The 23899-nt window shown below is 38.0% G+C and overlaps 1 protein-coding gene across 10 annotated transcripts in view; it reads left to right on the top strand.

Annotated features, from left to right (window-relative positions):
• The window catches only part of ikzf1 (IKAROS family zinc finger 1 (Ikaros)), an 87874-nt gene that overhangs the window by 2454 nt on the left and 61521 nt on the right, over positions 1 to 23899 (top strand). For all 10 annotated transcript variants that reach the window (XM_059972467.1, XM_059972466.1, XM_059972465.1 and 7 more), the window contains one exon: positions 11668 to 11787. In XM_059972467.1, coding sequence (XP_059828450.1) covers positions 11668 to 11787 — 120 coding nt within the window. The remainder of the gene's footprint in view (positions 1 to 11667; positions 11788 to 23899) is intronic.

Genomic DNA, 23899 nt, shown 5'->3' with positions numbered 1-23899 from the left:
ATGTATTTGCTCCAAACTCAAGTACAGTTTATTTCATTGATTAAGACATATTTGCTCCTGATTTTTTTCATTTTTAGTATTTTGTGTGATATTATATGAAGTTAAATTCTCAAGTTTTGCATTATTCCACATATGACAGTTGAACTCTCATGAACCGCTGCAGAAAGGGCGGAGAGTACACACCCGCAGGCAACGTTTTAGATAACACTTTTTTAGGCTGATGCTTGGCTTGCAGAACATGAGCAAATCCCTTTTAACAATATTTTTCCATGAATAAGGTCAACTGTTAACAAAAAGATTTGTTTCGGTAACAGAGAAGTGTTCACAATGGATTGAGGAACAACTTGTAGGATCGATTGCACAATGTGAAAGAAAACAAAATTTCTACTTTGTATGAACATGTTATTTTAATATTGTAATCAAGATTTAGTATTTATTTCTTAATACAAAAACGCATTTTGAACAATTTTCATGTTTAGTTTAAATTTCCTTTAATTTTCATATTTCATTTGATTATTATGTTGTTTAAAACATCTTTTCTTCCTTGACTTTAAGTATATTGAATTAATAAATTTTATTCAGTCATTTGCTTTGAAGCATTACCTGTTTAATTCCTTCAGATGAAGACTTGTTTCTCAGCACCCTTGGCATAATTTTCCCACACATGTGGTACACATATAAAACATAAAGTACAATGACTAGTGTCACACATCCACCCCCACAACCACACCACACTATCTTCAATATTGTTCCACGTTAGCCACTGAGGTTTTTGAGAACCAAATTCTCATATTCACAATGATAAGACGGTGTTTCTCCTGCACAGTTCTCTACTGTCTATTTCCTGAGTGGTTAATATTTAATTTGTTGTATGAAGATAAACTGTTAAAATTAAATAAAATTGCTGAATACCTCATTTTATGAGTTACTTGATTATCTTTAGAGAAAAACCGTGTTACTTAATAGAAATATATAATGTGCGTATTAACTAATTGTAATTCTGGATTTATTTCACATGTGGCAGTTATTCCCCCAAGTCCAGGTCCCTCCCAACAGCTGCTTATCTGTTTGTCCCATTCTTAATATCAGCTGGTCAGCTTTCTCTCCAAGTGCTTTGAAACAACTACTCATTCCCTGGTTAAGGTCTTTTTCAGGACTTGCATCTGTTCAAAGCACTTTAGCTTGCCGATGAATTCTTAAATATACTTCCAATGTTACAATCTTTTCATTGGAGTGAACTGTGATGCTTTTCTGATTTGTTTACATCCTGATGTTGAGGTCTGCAAGAAATTGCAAAATAAAAATCAAATGACAAACTTTGAATTTACAGTCAAATATTTTAACAAACAGAACATTTGCACCAAAATATTTAATATAACAGGAAAGATAGGAAGGGAGGCAGCACTTGTGGAGAAGCATCAGAAGAGTTACTAACCAAACTTATAATGTGAATTCAATTTATCTCTCAGATACCACTTGACCTGTTGAGTACATCAGGATTTTCTGTTTTATATCTGACTTCTAGGACCTGCAGTATCCACTTTTAAACCAGTCCATTAAATTTGGGCCATTGACTTTGTATACTGAAAACACTAATAACTTAAGTATTTTTCAAAAAGAGTTAGCATATATTTTTTCAGTATAAATACATTCTTGCTTTCTACCTCTAACTCCTTTATTCTCTAATGGCCTAAAAAAATTATAGTAAAGAAAAGAAAGGATTTCACTTAAGTAGTATTTTTCAAGATCTCAGGACGTGCAAAGACAATTTATTTGTTAATAATTATCTTTTATATAATGTTATGTGCTGTAACACAATAATCAGAATCAGGTTTATTACCACCGGCGTGTGACGTGGAATTTGTTAACTTAGCAGCAGCAGTTCAATTCAAACAATTCAAACAGCTACCAGAAAAGATATTGGGCAAGGTTTCACCTTGAGCACCAAATAAATATCATGGTATTTTGTTAGGTTTGTATTCATCTGTAGAAGATGGTTTTCTTTGAATTTTGCATTTTGTAAAAAACCTGTACCCTCTATAATCAACGAAACTGATGAAAAATAAGCAAAGGCAGGTTCTGAACTAGGAAGTGTTAATTAGAATCATAAATTCAGTGTCAAATTAGTACAGGAAGTAAAATAAAGAAAAGAAAGAATAAATTGAAAAAGAGGACAGAAGTGAAGCAAGAGTACTATTTTAATTAAACAAAACCAAACTTGGAAGCTGAAGAAAATGGAGTTCATATTTGTAAAGGTTACATTTTAATTCCTGAGACACAATTAGAACATAACATCCTTAAAAGAGTGCCTTACAGAAATGAACAAGCCACAATTTGGTGGTAAACTTAGTAAAAGAACTTAATGCTGCCTAATACATCTGGAATTGGACTGCAAGTTGCTACTTCTTCAGTTATCAATGCAATAAAATGTCTGCATTTGACTTTGCCAATGGTAATATCTTTGAATTTTGGGACCTAGTGCTAGAAGATGAGATGATTCTTTTTTGGCCCAGACATGCTCAATTAATCAAATAGTCTTATTCTGTATCATTTTTTTAAATTAATTCAATGATTGCAGTCAGTCTGAAAATCTGCTTCAGAGGGCATTCTATTTTACCATGTGACCATTTTTAGGTAAGACTAGCAACATTTCAATTGTAGTGCAGCTAAAGTAAATGCACCTACTAGGCATCTGTACTAGACAAAACTTGCTGACTGAATTGCATGTAAATAAAAATGAGTGCAGATCAACTCATCAGTATTTTCACAGCAAAATCTAGAACACACACACTGAATCATTTATTTTAGCTGCATTGCCTTGAAGGTGCTGCTGCCTTACTGAAAGATTGCTGTAAGGAAAGTTAGAATGTCTTCAGAGACATATTTTCAAAGTGATTACAAACATAGAAATAAGTTACAAAGTGCAAAACTTATGGCATAGAGTGGCACTATTAGATTCACTGAACCTATGCAGGTCAAAAAATGTCACTGAACTTAATCCCGTCTTCTAACAGTAGATCTATAATTCAAAAATATTACCATTGGCAAATTGCCAGCATTAGCAAATTGTGAATCACTGTTAAGCAATTAATTAATTGGATCAGCCAATTGAACAGTGTGACTATGCAAGGTGGATACTCTGCAGTAAGTGTTGCAACTTCAGACTTTCCAAAGCCTTACCCTATCTATAATATTGTATGGTGGAATATCCTTGACAAGTCTGTTCCATCAAGACTCAGTGCAGTAAAACAGCATATTTAAATGCTAACATCCATGTTAGCCATTCACTCATTTCACCACCAGCAGACAATAATGGATTGTGCTGCCTCTATAAGATCCAACAGGCATTTCCCAAAGCATCCTTGACAAAGCCTTTGAAGCATGTAACCTCAGCCATTGAGAATAAAGGCAATACACGCATAACCGCAACTCCACTTCAAAGTAATATATTTATAACATTCTACTATTCTTCATTGACTTGGGTCATAGTCATGGGGCTCTTTACCTTCTTACACCATGGTGTAACTTCACCACAAAGACTACAGGACTTACGAATTCAAAGCATCACCAGTTTTTCATAGGTAATTAAGGAGGCAGCACACAGCTGTCTCTATTCTTAAGCAATGTCTATATTTCATGAAAAAATCAATTTTCAGATATATTGTTGAAAAAAGTTATAAATGCAACCAATACGACCAAGGATAATTTGTCACTAATATCAATCTGGATACAACAGCAGCTAATTTGATGTTTCTCTAAAGGTAATTTTTTTCATAAACTTAAAGAAAAGTAAAACATATGGAACAAGCTTCAAAATGTGGGATTTTTGTCAAGATACTCAGTTACATTTCTCTTTCCAGTGTATTTTCCTGTGATGTAGTGTGAAATAATGTACATATTATATACTGTCAGTGGCTACTCAGGTACAGGAATCTCACCTGAGTGAGTGCATGTTTCTGGTCTTCTGCAGTTGTAGCCCAACAACTTCAAGGTTCGGCATGTTGTGTGTTCAGAGATGCTCTTCTGCATGTTATGGCTGTAATGTGTGGTTATTTGAGTTACTATCACCTTCCTGTCAGCTTGACCCAGTATGGCCATTCTCCTCTAACCTCTCTGATTAGCAAGATGACCTCAGGGCATGGATCACCACATTGAATTATGATATCGTAGCTATTAGTGAGACTTGGTTGCAGGAGGAGCAGGACTGGCAGCTGAATGTACCAGAGGTCCGTTGGTTTAGACGCGATCGAGTGGGAGGAATTAAAGGAGAAGGGGTGGCATTACTAGTTGGGGAAAATGTCATGGCAGTGCTCAATCAGGACAAACTGGAGAACTCAGTTAGGGAGGTGTTATGGGTGAAAATGAGGGATTAATATTATATATAGCCACATTAACATGGCTATATTACAGACCATCCAACAATCCACAGGATTTCAAAGAATTTGTGGGATTGCAGGCTTTTGCTATAGAACGTGATTTTTAACCTTCCATGTATTGACTAGGACTCTCATACTATAAAAGGAGTAGATGGGATAGAGTTTGTCAAATGTGTTCAGGAAAGTTTCCTTAGTCAGTATGTAGATGTCCCAATGAGAGGGCATGTGATACTGGATCTGCTATTAGGGAATGAGACAGTGCAGGTGCCAGAAGTTTGTGTAGAGGAATGCTTTGCATCCTGGGATCATAATGCCATTAGTTTCAAAAGGATTGCAAGGGACAAAACTGGTCCCCTGGAAGACCAGAATGGTAATCTATGCATGAAGCCAAAAGAGGTGGGGGAGACTTCAAGTTAATTTCTTTCATCTATATTGACTCAGGTGACAGATGTATGGAAGTGAGGCAAATTAGCATCGACTTCATGGACCCTATACAGATTATGGAGGGTTTGCTCTCTTGAAGCAAATTAGGGTTGATAAATCCCCAGGGCCTGACAAGCTGTTCCCTTGGACCCTGTGGGAGACAAGTGCAGAAATTGCTGGGGCCTTAGCAAAGATAATTAGATCATCGTTAGCGACAGGTGAGGTACCGGAGGACTGGAGGATAGCTAATGTTGTTCTGTCGTTAAAGGAAAGCTCTAAAAATAAACCAGGAAATCATAGTCCATTAAGCGTGATTTCAGCAATGGGTATAGTTGTTGGAAGGCATTCTAAGGGACCAGATATATATGAGTAATTGGATAGATGTGGACTGATTGGGGATAGTCAGCATGGCTTTCTGTCAGGTAGGTCATGTCTAACCAATTTTTTGAGTGTTTCAAGGAAGTTAACAGGAATATTAATGAAGGCAAGAGAGTGGATGTTGTCTACATGCACTTTAGAAAGATATTTGACAAGGTTCCTTAAGGGAAGATGGTCAAGAAGGTTCAGTCATTCGATATTCAGGATGAAGTAGTAAATTGGATTAGACATTGGCCTTATGGGAGAAACCAGAGCGTAGTTATAGATGGTTGCCTCTCTGACTGGAGGCCTGTGAGTAGTGGAATGCCGTAGGCATGGATTGTCATTTGTCATCTGTGTCAATGATCTGTTAACTGGATAAGCAAATTTGAAGATGACATCAAAATTGGGGGTGTTGTGGACAATGAGGAAAACTATCAGAGCTTGCAGCTCGATCTGGACCAGCTGGAAAAATGGGCTGAAAAATGGCAGATGGAATTTAATGCAGACAAGTGTGAGGTATTGCACTTTGGTGGAACCAATCAGGGTAGGTCTTACACAGTGAACAGTGGGCACTGAGGAGTGCTGTGGAACAAAAGGATCTGGGAATGCACGTCCATAATTCATTGAAAGTGGAATTGCAGATAGAGATAGTGTTGGAAAGAAAGCTTTTGGTGCATTGACCTTTATAAATCAAAGCATTGAGTACAGGAGATGGGAAAATTATATGAAGTTGTATTAGATGTTGATGATGCCTAATTTGGAGTATTGTGTGCAGTTTTGGTCACCTACCTATAGGAAAGATGTAAATAAGTTTTAAAGAATACAGAGAAAACTTACAAGGACATTACCAGCTCTGGAGAAACTGAGTCGTAAGGAAAGATTGAATAAGTTAGGACTTTATTCCTTGGAATGAAGAAAATTGAGGGGAGATTTGAAGGAGATATACAAAATGATGAGGGGTATAGATAGGGTAAATGCAAGCAGGCTTTTTCCACTGAGGTTGGGTGGGTCTACAACTAGAGATCATGGGTGTATATATTTTATATTGGGATGGGAATTAATCAACATTTATAAGCTCCAGAACCCTCTCTGGTTATCCCTCTCTGGTTATCATTCAACAGTCACTAAATTGGTCAAGTGGCATCTAAGGAGAGGAATAAACAGTTGATGTTTTGGGATGAAACCTTTCATCAGGACATATATATGTGTTTATAATTGTGATTTCTATTATTTACATTCCTCTATTAACTTCAATGTCCTTCTCATCCCTACTAACCTTAAAGCCAGGGACAGTGTTTTCAATTAGAACATTTATTATCTTCCTCCTCCCACACTCACTGCTTTGGTCTCTAAAAAGACCTAATCTTTATTTTACTCTTTTCCTTGGCATTTTTTTGAATTTATCTGCTTATGATTTGTTGTGCTGTCTTTGTATTCCAGACTCTTCTTCTGTTTGATCCCTCTGCCCTCTAGTTATTCTGTAGTGTCAATCTCTCAGTGTTGTAATAAGCTCTATTTTATTTACCTTATACTGTATGTTCTGTAACATCCACTGAGATCTTAATTTCTGAGTTCCCCTTATTCTTTTATTGTGAGTGTATTTGGTCTGGACTCTTATATCTCCCCTTAACTGGCTTTCTTTTCCCCCTGAAACATAAATGATTCCAGTGGGTCCTGAGATGTTTGATCTGGAGAGGATGTTTCCTCTTATGGGAAGGTGCATGGGGTACCTAATAAAGATGTCACGGACTGTATGTAACATAAATTTTAAGTAAAGGGGGAGAGAAGGTAAATAAAATACTAGATGCTCTTGGAAGTCATGGATTTATATTCATGCTGTAAGTTCAAATCTGCTTCATGCAGAATGGTTTTGACCTTTTTATAATCTACTGCTGCCAATGACTGCATGGGCCAGATTTTACCATCCTCCATTGGTCAATGTATCCTTGTCTTCCTCATCTGCCCACTGCAATGCAGACAAATGGAACATGCCAAAAATGAGATCTTAAACTCATCCATCTGATCTCCCGCCCTGAGGCCAGGAGTAGAGTTAAGTCACATTAAGCTGAGGATAATTTGTATCTGGCCCCTGACCATCATGATGGTTGGCAATCTGACGTGACCCATCTCTTTTAAGAGGGGTTACCAACCTGGACAGGTTAAGTGACTTCCTTCTTCCTTTATTTTAATTAATATTAATGGTTTCATTCATTAAGTCAAATTAATATATATTTATTATTATTGATACTTTTAAATAAAATTATAATTTTTAAATTTAGTTTAATCTACCCCCACTGTTCTGTATATCCTAATTAACAGAGACAGATAACAACAACTGAAAGGACCTTTGACACATGAGATATCGATATAGTAAGGGTGGGGTCTCAGATACCACCACTTGAGATCAGCTTGCTGTTCCCGGCAAATTCTGTTTCATGGAACAGTTGCAAAAGTTAAACCTCATGCTCAATTAAATATGCAGGTTACTGTAGCCTCTGGAATAAGGGGAGATTAGAAGTGCGGAGGTAGTAATGGGGCAGGTCAATACTGACAATATTCATCTGCTTTCCATGTACTGACCTTCATGAATTCTAACTTTGTAATAACAAGCCGAGACTCAGTGGCCTGAAGGACCAGATTCCATGCTGCAGGATACTGACTCATTAACTCTTATGGGATTTCTTACCCTTTAACACTTTGTACACACTGCTAAATTTACCTCCCTTTTTATACCATAATTAAAATCCAAGTATGATTTAAATAATAGAATAATTCTAGGTTTGACTTGAATGATTGCATGAAACCTTTGCATTCTGTCAAGTAAGTAACCTGTTAATGATTCCAAACACTTTGATGGCCAGTACATTTTCCTCAAGGCTGTAATTTAAATTAATTCTTAAAGTATGTGAGATAAGAAAAATAAATCGCTGTTTTCTTTAGTAATTACACCTAGTAGAACACCAAACATTGAAAGCATTTGGATTCATTTGAGCTCAGAAAATAATTTTGTACGTAATATATGTAATGTGTTTGCAACTCATGGGGTTGAAACATTTATGTTATGCCAATATTGGGAAAAAAAGAAAATATCAGGTAAAAATAAATAAGTTTTTTGCATCCTGGTAGGCTTTTACATACTGAGTGGCCATAAGGCCTTGTGGTGGACCCTTAGCTAATTACACCGGGCTGGGCATTTCTGGTATGTTTGCCTCTCTGAGTCAGCCCACTTACCTCATCTTGAGGGAAGTACACTGTGATCTAAATATCCATCTTCAGATCTATTTCTTACTAGTGATCATCTTTCCCACCCTTTAAGACCCCCATGTGCCTGTATTTAGCTTTCTGGATATGAAGATCTGATCTTCAGGATGCTCCAGTCTGCATGCCGACTAGCTACAGGGAAGATGACCCACAGCATGGAAGCAGGCCCTATGGCCCATCTAATCTGTGCTGTCCCGGTTTTCTGCTGAACCCCATCTGCCTGAACTCAGACCACAGCCCTCCAAACACCCCTCTCATCCGTGCACCTATCCAAACTTCTCTTAAATGTTACAATCAAACCTGCATCTACCACTTTTTCTGGCATCACGTTCCATACTCAGAACACCCTTGAGTGGAGTAGTTTCCCCTCAGGTTCTGCTTAAACATTTCACCTTTCAACCTAAACCTATGACTTCTAGTCCTAGTCTGATCGAAACCTAGAGGACAGAAGTCTGCGTGTACTCACCTTATCTATGACCTCTCATAATTTTGTATACCTCTGAAGATCTCCCTTCATTTCCTTTGCTCCAAGGAATTAATCTATCCAAGTTATCCCTGTAACTGAGGGCTTTTGCTTTTAGTCAATGCTGTCATGTTAACAATTCTTATATTTAGATACTCAAGCAGTTTTAAATAATTGTAAAACATTAAAGATATGAAAAAGATGTTTCCCTTCCCTTCCTTTTTGAATCCACAGACTTAGAATACTGACTGAACTCATTAGAGACTCAGATTTTCAGGGCATAGGTTTAAGGAAGAATTAGAGATCTAGGCACATTTGAAGACGTCCATTTGCATCGAAAAGGTGGTTGAAATGTTTTGTAGAGTTTCAGGTGTTGGGGGAGACAGGTAATCTCACAGTATTTGTATTTGGATGAGCACTTGAAACAGCATTTCAAAGGCTATGGGCTAAATGTTGGAAAATGGGATTATTACATATAGGTACTTGTTGGCCCTGTTCTTTAAATTACAATTGTGACTATTTCACAGTCGAATCGTGCCAATCATGAAATTTGCTTGGGTATTCCTACTGTGTCACCCTATGGTACTAATGCAGTTTCAGTACCATAATGTAGGCAGTGGTGTTGCTCCTCATCCAGTGCTCCTTTGAGTCCTCTGGAGGGAAGACAGCTTTTTAATCCCAAGGCAATAACTTATAAAGACTGTAGGTAATGTAAGTCAAATAGTGACAACATGTTTGGATCTTTCTACCCACTCACTGAACAGACCTTCCTGAACCTAACCACCCTCCCTCACATCTACGGTTCACACTGACCGGAGGTGCATCTGGTTTCCCAGCCCCTATATAACCAAATGTTTTAGTCAGTCATGCCCTACCCACATCCAATACCATCCCAATTCCCTTTCCACCCATGGACAATGCCAAACCAACCCCACTCCCCTGCCGCAAGGAGAAACAGCTTGCTTTCCCTCTCTTTCCACATTCAGCACTCTAATACCTCTTCTCTACACATCTAATTGATCCCAGTCCCATGTATTGTGGTAGTGTACTGTACTGAACCTTCATGACTACCCATGGAGTGTGATTTCATAATCCCATCCTCTATCCATATGCAGTTCATCATACTCCCCATCCCCTACACTATGAAGAACTGGCCCAGTGCACTGTCCTGCCAGTATGTTGAGTCATCCTGTTCCTTCTCCACTGTCCACATGAAGAAGTACCCTGATACCTCTCCCCTGGCCACACAGAGCGCCCTCCCTGCTCATTTACTGCACTGTACTGATTTCCTTCCCTACATGCATTGTGTACAATCCTGCATCTCTCCTCTCGCCACCTTGAGTTCCATTCTGAACAACCCCACCCTCCCACACACACCACCAACTCCTGACTTAATTGATACCTGCAGTTTTTCCCTGTTCCACTTTGCCACTGAACTCCATACCTTAGACTTTGAGTGGTATGTTACCTGGAGTCAAGGTAAGTTCCACAAATATTCCAGCATCACCATCATAGGCTGAATTGCCATATCCAACCTGACCCGATAACGTGTTATCAAAAAGATGGGATGCATTGGGATTTCTAAGGAAATATCGTTAATATGATACCAGTAAGTGTCAGCTCACAGAGGGATTTTGATCTGTTCTTTCATGAAACATAGCAACTTAACTTACAGGTACAGTACAACAAAATATATGCTGGCTTCAGTACAAGGGAGTCTGATGTATAAAAAATATAAATGTTACTGTATGGAGCTTTTAGGTGACCAAGCATGGATTTTTGAAATTTTATGTAGAAATTGGACAACATAATGCCTGGTTTTAAGTGTACAAGTGTTTGAAAATAGAATGATATTGTGAATATGTGTTCATCGCTGAGTTGCACAGTTTGGGGAAATGGAACAGCAAACTGCCAGCACTGTCTTATACCAAAGCATGTCAGATGTTTCTCAGGATGCATGGAGAACCACTATTCATCATGCAGCACATGCACTTTGAGCTCATTTTCAGATGAAACGGAAGTCACCATTCCTATAGTAGATAAGTTGATGCATGCTGTCATATCACTTTGTCCCTTGCAACTACCTGATGGAAAAGGACACACCTTGTAGCTCTAGTTTAAAGGGTCACTCAATTAACTGACATGTAGATTCAGTTGATTGATTTATGGATGTGGAGATTATTATCTAGGGAAGGACTGAGAAATATTGATTTGTATTCTCTTGAGAGGCAATCCCATTGAATCCTTCTGAAAGGATTGACAGGACAGATGGCTTTCTCCAATTAGATATTTGAGAATTAAGAGGTTGAGCCTCTGGATAACAGATTAGCCATTTTAGTCTGCGATTTGCAAAATGTTCTTTTACTCAGGCATGGTGAATCTTTGGAATTTTCTTCGTCAGAGGGTTACAAATGCCCTGTTATTGGCATTTATTTAAGACTAACATGAATATAGTTTTGGATATGGGAAGAAATGAATAGGAGAGTGGATGGGAGTAAGGCTTGAGGCATTAATGCTAGCACATTATTTGCTAGCTCTACTGTCTTTTCATACTTCTGTTCACTTTATATTCTTATGATGGATGGAAAAAGATAATTTAAGAACAATTGCCATTATTCTCAAGCAAATTTTCCTCCCAATCATTTGACATTATTCTAATGAAGATCTCTCATCTGAAGGGTTATCCCTGTTTCCCTTCCACTGATACTCGATGAGTGCAACTTATTTAAGATTTCTATTTTCTTTGTATTGCTTAGTTATTGTAATCAATTCATTTTTGTTTAGGGAATAAAGAAGCTCTTCCCATAAATGACCAAACTGAACAACTTGAGCAGATGCCTGTCCCTGAAGATCTATCAACCAGTGCTGGGGGCAAAAGCAACCCACAGGGTGACAAAGTCATTGGTAAGTGTAAAAATTTTGGTGTGGTTACTAGGGATGGTGAACGTGTGGTACGTGTGTCTAAAATTACACACACAAAATTTTGTTATGATGCATTAAGCAGTGCTACCCCTCAATTCTTTAAATCTCGCCCACAATATAAAGATAAATAATGATCTTTACTACCAAATGAGGCAGCATTTTTTTTACTGCCTATTCACATTTCTTATGTATGAGATACAATAACAATACTATTTGGAAATGATGTTTCTTCAGTTTTCTTTTTAAAAGATTTCTAAGTGACTTCATTGATTTCAGTCTGTCTCTGTTATACTTTCATTAACAGTAAAATAATGAATATATGAAAATAAGCAAATGACTCAGCCTTTTTTCCGTAAAAAGGTCCACAATTATTGTTACTAATTCATTAATCAGTGATAATCTCTGTTCAAAATGACTATGGCACACAAGAGGAATTTTTTAGAAGATTATCTTCAATTTGGGCGCACGCTCTCAAAAAGATTCATCACTCTGGAACTGTGCAGGTCATTCAGACAAACTGATCCCTCTCCCAGAGTTAATGGAAAATTTTTACCAATTTTTACCATCTTTAACTACTTTTAACCTTTTCTCTCGCATGCATTTATCTGACTTCCTCATAAATATACTGTTCTAATAAAGACAGAGATAAGATGCTATTAGAATGTGTTGTCTAGAAATTCATCCCTAATCAGTATCATTCAACGTATTATATAGCAGTAGTAGCTCAAGGTACTCTGCTAACAAAATGTCACATTTTGGAGGCAGTAAACTTTGTGCTTCAAACTTTGTATCATGATAAGTTGTATTCAGCGTTAACAGCTGGAAAAGGAATTTGGTTTCAGTAAGCAAACTACCAAGTTAAGAGAGCTTTGATGAGTATAAGTGCACAATAAAATATGCCATACAGAATAGCATGTAATTTTTTGATGTGCAGAAGGGCTCCAAACAATTCTACCCTGGTCTTGGTATTGTAGAATCACAGTGTCATAGAGTGTTGTAGCATAGAAACAGGCCTTCTGGCCCATCTAGTCCATGCCAAAATGTTATTGTGCCTAGTCCCATCAATTTGCACCTTCTTGCATAGTGCTCCATATTCCTCCCATCCATGTACTCATCCAAATTCTCCTAAATATTGCAGCCAACCCTGCATCCACTAGTTTTGCTGGCAGCTTGTTCCACACTCGCATCACCCTTTCATCCGTAACCTATGACCACTAGTTCTGGTCTCACCCAACCTCAGTAGAAAAACAACCTGCTTGCTTTTACCCTATCTATACCCCTTGTAATTTTGTATACTTCTTTCAAATCTCCCCTCATTCTTCTACATTCCGGGGAATAAAATCCTAACGTATTCAACCTTGCTCTATAACTCAGGTTCTCAAGTCCTGGCAACAATATTGTACATTTTCTCTGGACTCTTTCAATCTTAGTGATATCTTTCCTCTAGGTACATGATGAGAACTTCATATAGTACTCCAAATTTGACCTTAACTAAGTTGTATGTCTCATACAACTTCAACATAACATCACATCTCCTGTACTCAATATTCTGATTTATGAAGGCCAATGTGTCAAAAGCTCTGTTTACAATCCTATCTACCTGTGATGCCACCTTCAAGGAAGTATCGATCTGTATTCATAGATTCCTTTGTTCTACAGCACTCCTCAGTGCTCTACCAAAGACCTACCCTGGCTTGTCCTCCCAAAGTGCAACACCTCACACTTGTTTGCATTAAATTCCAACTGCCATTTTTCCACCTGGTCTAAATTTAAATGTGCCCAGTGATTTGGCTTTACAGCCATCCAGGGCAATGAATTCCAGGTTCACCACCCTCTGATTAAAGACATTCCTCCTCATCTCTGTTCTAAAAGGACATTCTTCTTTTCTGAGGCAGTGCCCTCTGGTCTTAGACTCTCCCATTATTGGAAACTTTCTCTGCACATCCACCCTATCCACTCCAATCAATATCAAAACTCCAGTAAGTTCAGACCCAGAGACATCAAACACTTCTTTCATTCCTGCAGTCATTCTTGTGAACCTCCTCTGGACCCTCTCCAATGCCAGCACAGCCTTTCTTAGATGAGGTGCCCAAAACTTCTCACAATATTCTAAATGAAGTCTGACTAATACCTTGAAAAGCTTCAACATTACATCCTTGCTTTTATATTCTATTCCTCTCAAAGTGACTGCTGGGACTACATTGCCTTCCTTATGACTGAGTCAACATGCAAGTTAGCCTTCGTGGAATCCTGCACTAGGTTTCCCAATACCATTTGTTCCTCTAACTTCTCAATTCTCTCTCCATTTAGAAAATAGTCAATGCCTTTACTCTTTCTACCAAAGTGCATTCTGTACTTCTCTGCACTGTATTCCTTCTGCCATTTCTTCATCTGTCTGTGTCCTACTGCAGACTCCCTGCTTCCTCAATACTAACTGCCCCTCCACCTATCTTTGTATAGTCTGCAAACTTGGCCACAAAGCCATCAATTCTGTCATCCAATTCATTAAACATAATGTGAAAAGTAGCGAACGCCACACCAACCCCTGAGGAACACCAATAGTTGCCAGCAGTCAACCAGAAAAGGCTCCCTTTGACCCCACTCTTTGCTTTTTGCCAGTCAACAATCTTCTGACAATGTTATTATATTTCCTGTAATACCATGGGCTCCAATTTTGTTTAGCAGCCTTGTGTATGGCACCTTGCCAAAGAACTTCTGGAAGTCAGAGTAAAAACATCACCTGACTCTCCTTTGTCTGTCCTGCCTGTCATTTCTTCAAAGAATTTCAACAAATTTGTCAGGCAATATTTCCCCTTAAGGAAACCATGCAGACTTCTGCATATTTTATCATGTGCCTCCAAGCACCCAAAACCTCATCCTCAATAATGGACTCAAACATATTTCCAACCACTGAAGTCAGGCTCATTAGTCTATAGTTTCCTGATTTTTGTCTCCCTCTCTTTTTAAAGAATGGAGTGACATTTGCAAATTTCCAGTCATCTGGAACTGTTTCAGAATCTAATGATTCTTGAAAGATCATTACTAATGCCTCCACAACCTCTTCAGCTGTCACTTTCAGAACCTTGCAGTGTAATCCATCAGGTCCAGTTGACTTATCTACCTTCAGACCTTTCAGCTTCCAAGCACTTCCTTAGTCATAGCAACTAAAGTAATTTCTGCCCCCTGACTATATTAGAATTCTTTGCATACTGCTGGTGTCTTCCACAGTTGAAGATTGATGCAAAATATTTACTTAGTTTGTCAGCCATTTCTTTGCCCCTTCATTGCTGCCTCTCCAGTGGTTCAATATCCACTCTCATTCTCTTTTCTTCTTTATATAGCTGACAAAATTCTTTTACATTGCCTTGTAAAAGTTTTCAGCCCCCAGCAATTTGTTCACATAAATGACCATTATAACCAGAGACCTTGATCAATTTAACTGAGAAATTTTATTTGTGAATCACGTGCATCTTTTTTTCACAGTAAAGCCCAAAAAACAGGGAAATTTGTGAAGCATGAAAAACTAAAAATTCAAAAACTGAAATATCAGCAGATTCCCCTTTGCTCAGTACACTTGCTGAACCACTTCCCACAGCTATTACAGCCAGTAGTCATTTGGGTAAGTCTCTGTTAGGTTTGCACAACATGATAAAGCAAGATTTGCAAAGTTGCTCCAGGTTTGCCAGGTTAGTTGGGGAGCAGTGGTGGCCAGCAATATTGTTGTCTTGCCAGACATGTTTGATTGGGTTAAGGTCAGGACTGACTAGGCCTCTCAAGAACATCACTTTTCTTCATTTGAGCCACTGTGTGGTTGCTCTGGGTATGAGCTTTGGGTCATTGTCCTGCTGAAAGACAAACTTCCTTCCCAGTTTAAGTTTTGTGGCGGAGGCTAGCTGGTTTTATCCATGATCTCTCTGCATTTAACCTCATTCATCTTTCCAGCAATCCTAATCAAATTACCAGTCTCTGCTCCCCAAAAGTATTCCCATAGCATGATGCTACCAATGCCGTACTTTACAGTTGGGATGGGGTTATCCGGCTGATGCACATTTTTAGAGTTACGCCACATTTACCACTTAGCATTAAGGCCAGAAAGTTCTACTCCAGTCTCATCCGAACTTCTTCCACATCTTTACAGTATCTTCTAAGTGATGCCTTGCAAAGTTCTTAAGCGCAAGAATATGTTTTTTTTTCAGTCAGATGTTTTTCTTTGCCACTCTTCCATAAGTACCCTTTTTGTGTGAAGCCTGAGAGATTATGAAGTCATGGATTTCATCTCTATTTGATGCCACTGACCTCTGCAGCTCACTCAGAGTGACTGTTGACATAGGCTCTCTTACAAGTGTCATTCTTCTACAATGACTAAGTTTAGATGGGCAGCTTGACCTAGGCAATGTGGCTGTGGTTTCATACTGTTACCACTTATTCATGATGGAATGTGCTATGGTCCAAGATATGTTCAGTGCCTTTGAGATGGTCTTGTACCCTTCCCCAGATTTGTGCTTCTCTGTTATCATTCCTCTGACTTGTCTTGAATGCTTGTTTGTCTTCATTTTGGTTTGCTCAATATCTACCATATGGTTGGATCTTACAGAGAAGGTATTTATTCTTATGAATTCACTGAACACATGGGATCCTCCAATTTCCTAATTCAATAAATAGGGTGAGTTGGTAAGGTAAGGTACCAATGGGATGTTAGCAGAGCAATTGGAAAGGGGGTGAATACTTCTTCAGCCACACAATTTTGTTTTTTAATATTTAGTAAATTGTTGGCAGATTTAGATTTTTTCTTTTGATTTGACATGATGCACAATGTTTTGTAGATTAGTTCAAAAATCCTACTTCTTCATATTTTAGATTTAGAAAATAATAAAGTAAAATGTGTAAATAGTTATGGGGCTCAATACTTTTTCAAGGCACTATATTATCTAGCTTGCATTCATATTTCATTTTTCCTCTCCTGATTGCTGTTTTTAGTTGCCTTCTGTTGGTTTTTAAAAGCTTTCCATTAATTTTACTACATCGTATGACCTCTCTTTTGTTTTTATATTGTCATTGACTTCCCTTTTCAGCCACAGTTGCCTCATCTTCCCTTTAGAATATTTCTTTAGCTTTGGGATGAACTGATTCCATATCTTCTAAATTACTCCTAGAAACTACAACCATTGCTGATCTGTTGTTTTCCCTGCTAGTGATGGTTGAAATAATGACAGAGGACTACATAGACCAGGAATATTCATGTGTGATAACTGGGCTGTGGTGATTTCAAACATAGAGGCCAGGTGTGACAAAATAGATTTGAATCTGTTTTGTGGTGAGCCTACTGATTTGAGCTGGGGTTACATTCAGGACAGTCAGAGGAGAAGTTGGGCAGGTTTTCTGAGAAGTGGTAATTCCTCATGCAGAGAATGTGGGGAAGGGAGACATGATTAGTCTTGATGTTTACTATGGTAGAAAAGCCTGCTGGCAATTGTTTGCTTCATTCTGAAAAGACACATTTGTATAATGGATTCTAAAGATGGTGAAAGACAACCCAATCCCAGGCCAGTGCTCCCACACACACCATATTAGCGGAGATATTTTTAGGTGCCCATTATGAATGCCTGAAAAATCATATGATCCTAAGACCAGAAGATATTATTCTGTGGAATTGGTTCTTTATCTTTCTGCCTCTTCGAAATTACCTTATCACATACCTTTATCATTTTAAACACTGCCGTCTGATTATATTGCAAAGTGCTTTAATCCTTTGAAGAATTTGGAGGACTGTGAGAAAAGAATAGGATTTACTCCAATTGAGTAATTCTTCTTACGGTGCAAATCAAGTATGATGAGGCAAATGGCTTTCATGGTATCTGTAACCCAGTTAAACTCAGGCACCATCTTACTGTGTTCTGAATTCCTTCTAAAACCAACATACCTTTGCTACTTGCTGGATCCAAAACCAAAAGTAGGATTCCTAAAGCAATCTGACTGTAATGTGTTGGTCCAAATTCTTTGCATTCCAGCCTGTGTGAAATGGAACCTAGAAGAGCATCAGAATAGACCCTTGGACTCACCATCTCTATGTTAACATGAAACCACATGTTAACGTGAAGCCACTTATCTGCCTACATATGGACCATATCCCTCAATTCCCTGCCTTTGCAATGGCCGTCTAAATGCTTCTTAAACATTGCACTTCCATGTGCTTTACCACCTCTCTGGCAGGTGTTCCTGGTGCCTACAACTCTGTGTAAAAAGAATTAACACATAAATCTCCTTTAAATTTTCCTGCACACAGCATAAACCTATGCCTCCAGTATTTGACAGTTATATCCTGGGAAAAACACTCTGTCTACCCTGTCTCTTATAATTTTAAATACTGCTGTCAAGTCACCATCCACCACCAGTACTCTGGAGTAAACAATCCAATTCTGTCCAACCTCTCCTTGTAGCTAATATCAAGCAACATCCTGCCAAATCTCTTCTGCACCCTTTCCAAAGCCTCCACATCCTTCCTGTAATGTGGCGACTGAAACTGCACAAAATACTCCAAATATGGCTTGACAAATGATTTACACAGCTGCAACATGATTTCCTGACTTTTATATTCAACACTGTGACTGCCAAAGGCACATTTGCCTATCTACTTGTGTTGCAATTTTCAGCGACGTGTTGCCTCAGATCACACTGTACATCAGAACTTCAAAGGGTCCTGCCACCTACTGTATACTTTTGTTTACATTTGACCATCCAAAATGCAAACTTGTCCAGATAAATCTTAATCTGCAACTCCTCTGCCAACATTTCCAACTAGTTTAGATCCTGTTGTTAACATATTTCATTATCCACAATGCTGTCAATTTTTTGAGTATTTGCAAATGTATTCATCAAGTCACCTACATTTTCATCCAAATCATGTACATGCACAACAAACAACAAAGGCCCCAGCATTGATCTTCGTTTAACACCACTGGCCACAGACATCCAGTCAAAATAACACCCCTTCACCACTAGCCCAATTTGCCTACTATGACAGTGCTAATTTTGAACCTAATCTAGCAAGTCTTTATGGATTCACTGTGCCTTAGTATTCCAGATCTGTCTCCCAACAGAGACCTTGTCTTTGGCTTTGGCTTTATCAAAGTCCATGTATACAACATGGATATTTTAAATGGATTTTTGCATCTGTATTCACTCAGGAGATAGACACAGAGTTTATAGAAGTGAGGCAAAGCAATAGTGAGGTCACAGACTGTATACAGATCACAAGAGAGGTGTTGTTTGTTGTCTTGAGGCTAATCAGGGTGAATTTGGGCCTGGGGCCTGGCAAGTTGTTCCCTTGGACCCTGTGGTAGAAATTGTAGGGGCCCTAGCAGAGATATTTAAAACATCCTTAGCCGTGGTGGGATGTTAGAGGAAGCTAATATTATTATGTTGTTTAAGAAAGGCTCTAAAACTAAGCCAGGAGATTATAGGCCGATAAACCTGACATTAGTAGTGAGTAACCTATTGGAAGGTATTCTAAGGGATGAGATATATGAGTATTTGGATAGATATGGGCTGATTTGGGATTGTCAACATGGCTTTGTGCATGTTAAGTTAGCTCTAACCAATTTTATAGATTTTTTTCAAAGAAGTTTCCAGGAAAGTTGATGAAGGCAAGGCAGCAGATTTTAGCAGGACCTTTGACAAGATCCCACTTGGGAGGTTGGTCAAGAGGGTCAGTCACTTGACATTCAAGGTGAGGTAGTGAATTGGATTAGACGTTGGCTTTAATTCTATGTGTCTCTATTTTCTGTGAATGCCCACAAGAAAATTAATCTCAGGTAATATATGTGACATATATGTACTCTGATAATAAATGTATTTTGAACACTGAACTTTGTTGGGCAGATGGAAGTAGGTGGGGAATAAAAAGTCTTAATAACAAAAGAGAGAGAGGTGGAGAAGGTGAATAATGGGACAAAGACCTTGGGTGGATGGCTCAGAGTGGGAAAGGAACATAGCAGGAGTATGTTTTTACTGTTCATACCATTATGTTATAGAAAACTAGTTGAATGAATTTCCATGCCTAAAAGGAAAGCCTTTTATGCATTTTGAAAAAATTCATCAGATATGAACTGTTACAAAACTGTTAAGTTTTGACGACAACAACAAGTGTAGGCTTTGTGAATTCAAGCTAAAATGATAGCTTAGAAAATCTTGGGATCAAGTCACCAACTTGATGTCTCACAGCCAGATTCAGTAGCTGGGAACATGGCTTACAAGCCTTTCAGGTGCCAGGTTAACTGAAGCATATAAAAATAGCAAATAACTAAACAGGCCAAACAAGTTCTATAATGGAGCCCTGCCCTGAATAGAAATCAAACATTTTTAAACCTGTCCTACAACAGCCTGCATCAACATCATATTGATATTGGGATTTGAAAAGAAATTGTTTTAGTTCCCTTTTGTTCTCGTAAAAATATGCATTTTTGTATTTGTGCGTAATAGGAAGATGTATCATAAAATCAAGAACTGAAGTCAATGAGCCATTTTATTTCCCATCCATCAACTTATGGGCATATGTATCCACACCCAAATTCCTATAAGCATTAATCTGGCGTACTGATATATGGATGTATTTAAAGTACATTAAAACCTTTGTTGTCTGGAATTCTTGTGTACTCAGGGGTTAGTTTCTATTAAAGATTGTTTGATGTCACTTCCAGCACACAAGTGTATAGGGGAATGGAATGAATGATTGTTATTCCAGATTTAATGCAGCACTAACAAAAACAGCCAATAGGATAAAGAACACAATAATAATAATAAAATAAATATAGATACATAACATAGCTTATATAGATAAAGTGTACATACATGATGCTAGGTACAGGAGTGTGTGTACATAAGGCAACTCTGGCAAGTGTGTGGTTGGGTTGGTTAGTGGGTGGAGGTGTTAATCAGCCTTACTGCTTGGGGAAAGTAACTAATTTTGAATCTGGTTGTCCTGGTGTGGATGTTATGTGGTTCTGATGTGAGTGGGACAAGCAGTCCAGGAGCAGGGTGGGTGGGATCCTTCATGATATTGCTGCCTTTTTCTGGCACCTTTCTATATATGTCCTTGATGGTGGGTTGGCTGATTCTGGTGATGCATTGAGTGGTTTGGCTACCCATTGTTGAGTCTTCCTGTCTGCTGCAGTACAGTTTCTGTACCATGCAGAGATGCAGCATGTTCCGATGCTCTCTACTGCGCATCTATAGAAAGCTGTGATTATTGATATGCATGTTGAATCTCCCAGTGATCTGTGTTACTAATGGAGAAGTAGACTGCCTTTTAATTATTTGTATCTATGTTTCTATGGTTTGTTGTGGAATACTGACTGTAGTAGTATAGTAGTATAGTATACTTATAAACAAAACCTAGAATCACTGTAAAGTGAAAGTTATTAAACATGCAATTTCATGATAAAGCATTGGATAGGTTTGAAAAGTTGAAAAGTGCTAAAGAAAATTTTGATAATTCTAATTGAAATCTTACTGATTGACATTTTACTTCTATATCTACATTTTAACAATACCAATATTTTAATAATGGAAAAATGTATGGTTGTCTTTACTCTTTGGGCATTAAATATAAGGAAAATTTGGCCTGGATATTGCCTGGTTTTACTTCCATTGAAATAAACAGAAGATAAATCCGGCAAGTTCTGTTTGAGTCATCTCATCTAACCCAGCAGTCTTCTGATGTCTTCATCAATGATATGTAGTAAAGATGGCAAGATGCAGTTTAGAGTCACTGATAAATTAAGATACTTTAAATGGCTTCAATATATTAAATCCAATATATTAAGAAAATGCTTAAAGACCCATGTACTTACTTCTGCAATTACACTCAATAATACAGAATATTTGGCATAATGGCTTCAAAAAGGGAGAGAGACAATAAAGTTTATGATTCAGTTTCAGGACTTTAATCAGAATATTTTGAAGAAAGATTATCAACCTGAAACATTAATTCTCTTTCTTTCTCCACACATTCTACATCACATCAATATCATTTCTTTTCTTTAGTTAGGATTGGAATCAGAATCAGATTAATGTAAAGCCTGTTAAAAATAACTAGAGATGGAGCATGTTTTGGAGCCAATAATCCAAAACAATATTACTTACCATTCAGAAAATTATTGGCTAATAAATGGATGCCATTGTAGAATAGGAAGGCTACAACTAAATTATCAGATTGGATAACAGTAAGAATTGATGTCTATATGGACAATTAAAAGCCTCATATTAAAGACTATCACATAGATTCATTTTCGAAACCCAGAGCACCTGTGAATATTAGAAGTTTTGAGATTAAATTGACAATAGAACAAAATTAAAGTATTTCACCTTGCATGGCTGATCCTAGCAGATATTTCATTGTTTCAAAGGGTGTGGATTTTCTCAGTGGTAAGAATTAGTGGTAATATCTCATGGTGAATAAGTTTTGGGTAAACTATCATAGATATGAGTACATGTTTTAGCAATTAAGTGAATGGTCAGATGATCTACTTTGGGTATTGGTTAAGTCATCAATTTTTGACAAAGCATTTAGCTACTTTTGTGCAGGTGGGATCATTCTGAGGTGAAAATAGTTTTCACTAATAACATAAGGTCTACTTATTCATTTGCTAATGTATTTTTTTACTGAGCCTGATTTTCTTTCCCATATAAAATGATATGAAACACTTAAAAGATTTGACTGGAGTACATTTTGTGCTATTTTTACCTCTCTGTTTTCTCTATTTGTACACACACCTGAGAGGAACAGCAAGACTCAGTTTAGCAAACCATTCAAAAGACAGTTCAACACCAAGGTATCAACCACGATTATGACCAGATTGCTCAAATGGTGCTTCAGCCATGAACACTTGTGATGCATAATCAAGACTATTATAGCTGACCTTGACCCTTAACATCCTAAAGCTTTGATTGGTTTATTCTTGCTGCATACTAACAAATAATAAGTGAAGTTGTACACATGTACACTTCTTGTAGTGCACTTACAACAGAACCATTTTCAAGTGAGGTGCAAACAAAGCAAATTCTTCATCACAAAACAAATTATTTGATCAATCAACTCTTCATGTGCATAGCACCTATCCCTGCCCGTGTTGGGATTCTGTGAATGCAGCCAATCAATTAATATTCTCAGAGTAGGTTAAAATGTTGGCACACCAGTGTGGGTCAAAAGGCCTGTAGTGGCTCAAAAGTGTCATAGAAACATAGAAAATAGGTGCAGGAGTAGGCCATTCGGTCCTTCGAGCCTGCACTGCCGATCAGTATGATCATGGCTGATCATCCAACTCAGAACCCTGTACCTGCTTTCTCTCCATACCCCCGATCCCTTTAGCCACAAGGGCTATATCTAACTTCCTCTTAAATATAGCCAATGAACTGGCCTCAACTGTTTCCTGTGGCAGAGAATTCCACAGATTCACCACTCTCTGTGTGAAGAAGTTTTTCCTCATCTCAGTCCTAAAAGGCTTCCCCTTTATCCTTAAACTGTGACTCCTCGTTTTGGACTTCCCCAACATCGGAAACAATCTTCCTGCATCTAGCCTGTCCAATCCCTTTAGAATTTTATATGTTTCAATAAGATTTCCCCTCAATCGTCTAAATTCCAGTGAGTATAAGCCTAGTCGATCCAGTCTTTCTTCATATGAAAGTCCTGCCATTCCAGGAATCAATCTGGTGAACGTTCTTTGTACTCCCTCTATGGCAAGAATGTCTTTCCTCAGATTAGGGGACCAAAACTGCACACAATACTCTAGGTGCGGTCTCACCAAGGCCTTGTACAACTGCAGTAGAACCTTCCTGCTCCTGTACACAAATCCTTTTGCTATGAATGCTAACATACCATTTGCCTTTTTCACCGCCTGCTGTACCTGCATGCCCACCTTCAATGACTGGTATACAATGACACCCAGGTTTCGTTGCACCTCCCCTTTTCCTAATTGGCCACCATTTATATAATAATCTGTTTTCCTGTTCTTGCAACCAAAGTGGATAACCTCACATTTAACCGCATTAAATTGCATCTGCCATGAATTTGCCCACTCACCTAACCTATCCAAGTCAC

Source organism: Hypanus sabinus, chromosome 6 (genome assembly GCF_030144855.1).
Source record: "Hypanus sabinus isolate sHypSab1 chromosome 6, sHypSab1.hap1, whole genome shotgun sequence".
Taxonomy (NCBI): domain Eukaryota; kingdom Metazoa; phylum Chordata; class Chondrichthyes; order Myliobatiformes; family Dasyatidae; genus Hypanus; species Hypanus sabinus.
This window is presented reverse-complemented; position numbering and strand designations above follow the sequence as displayed.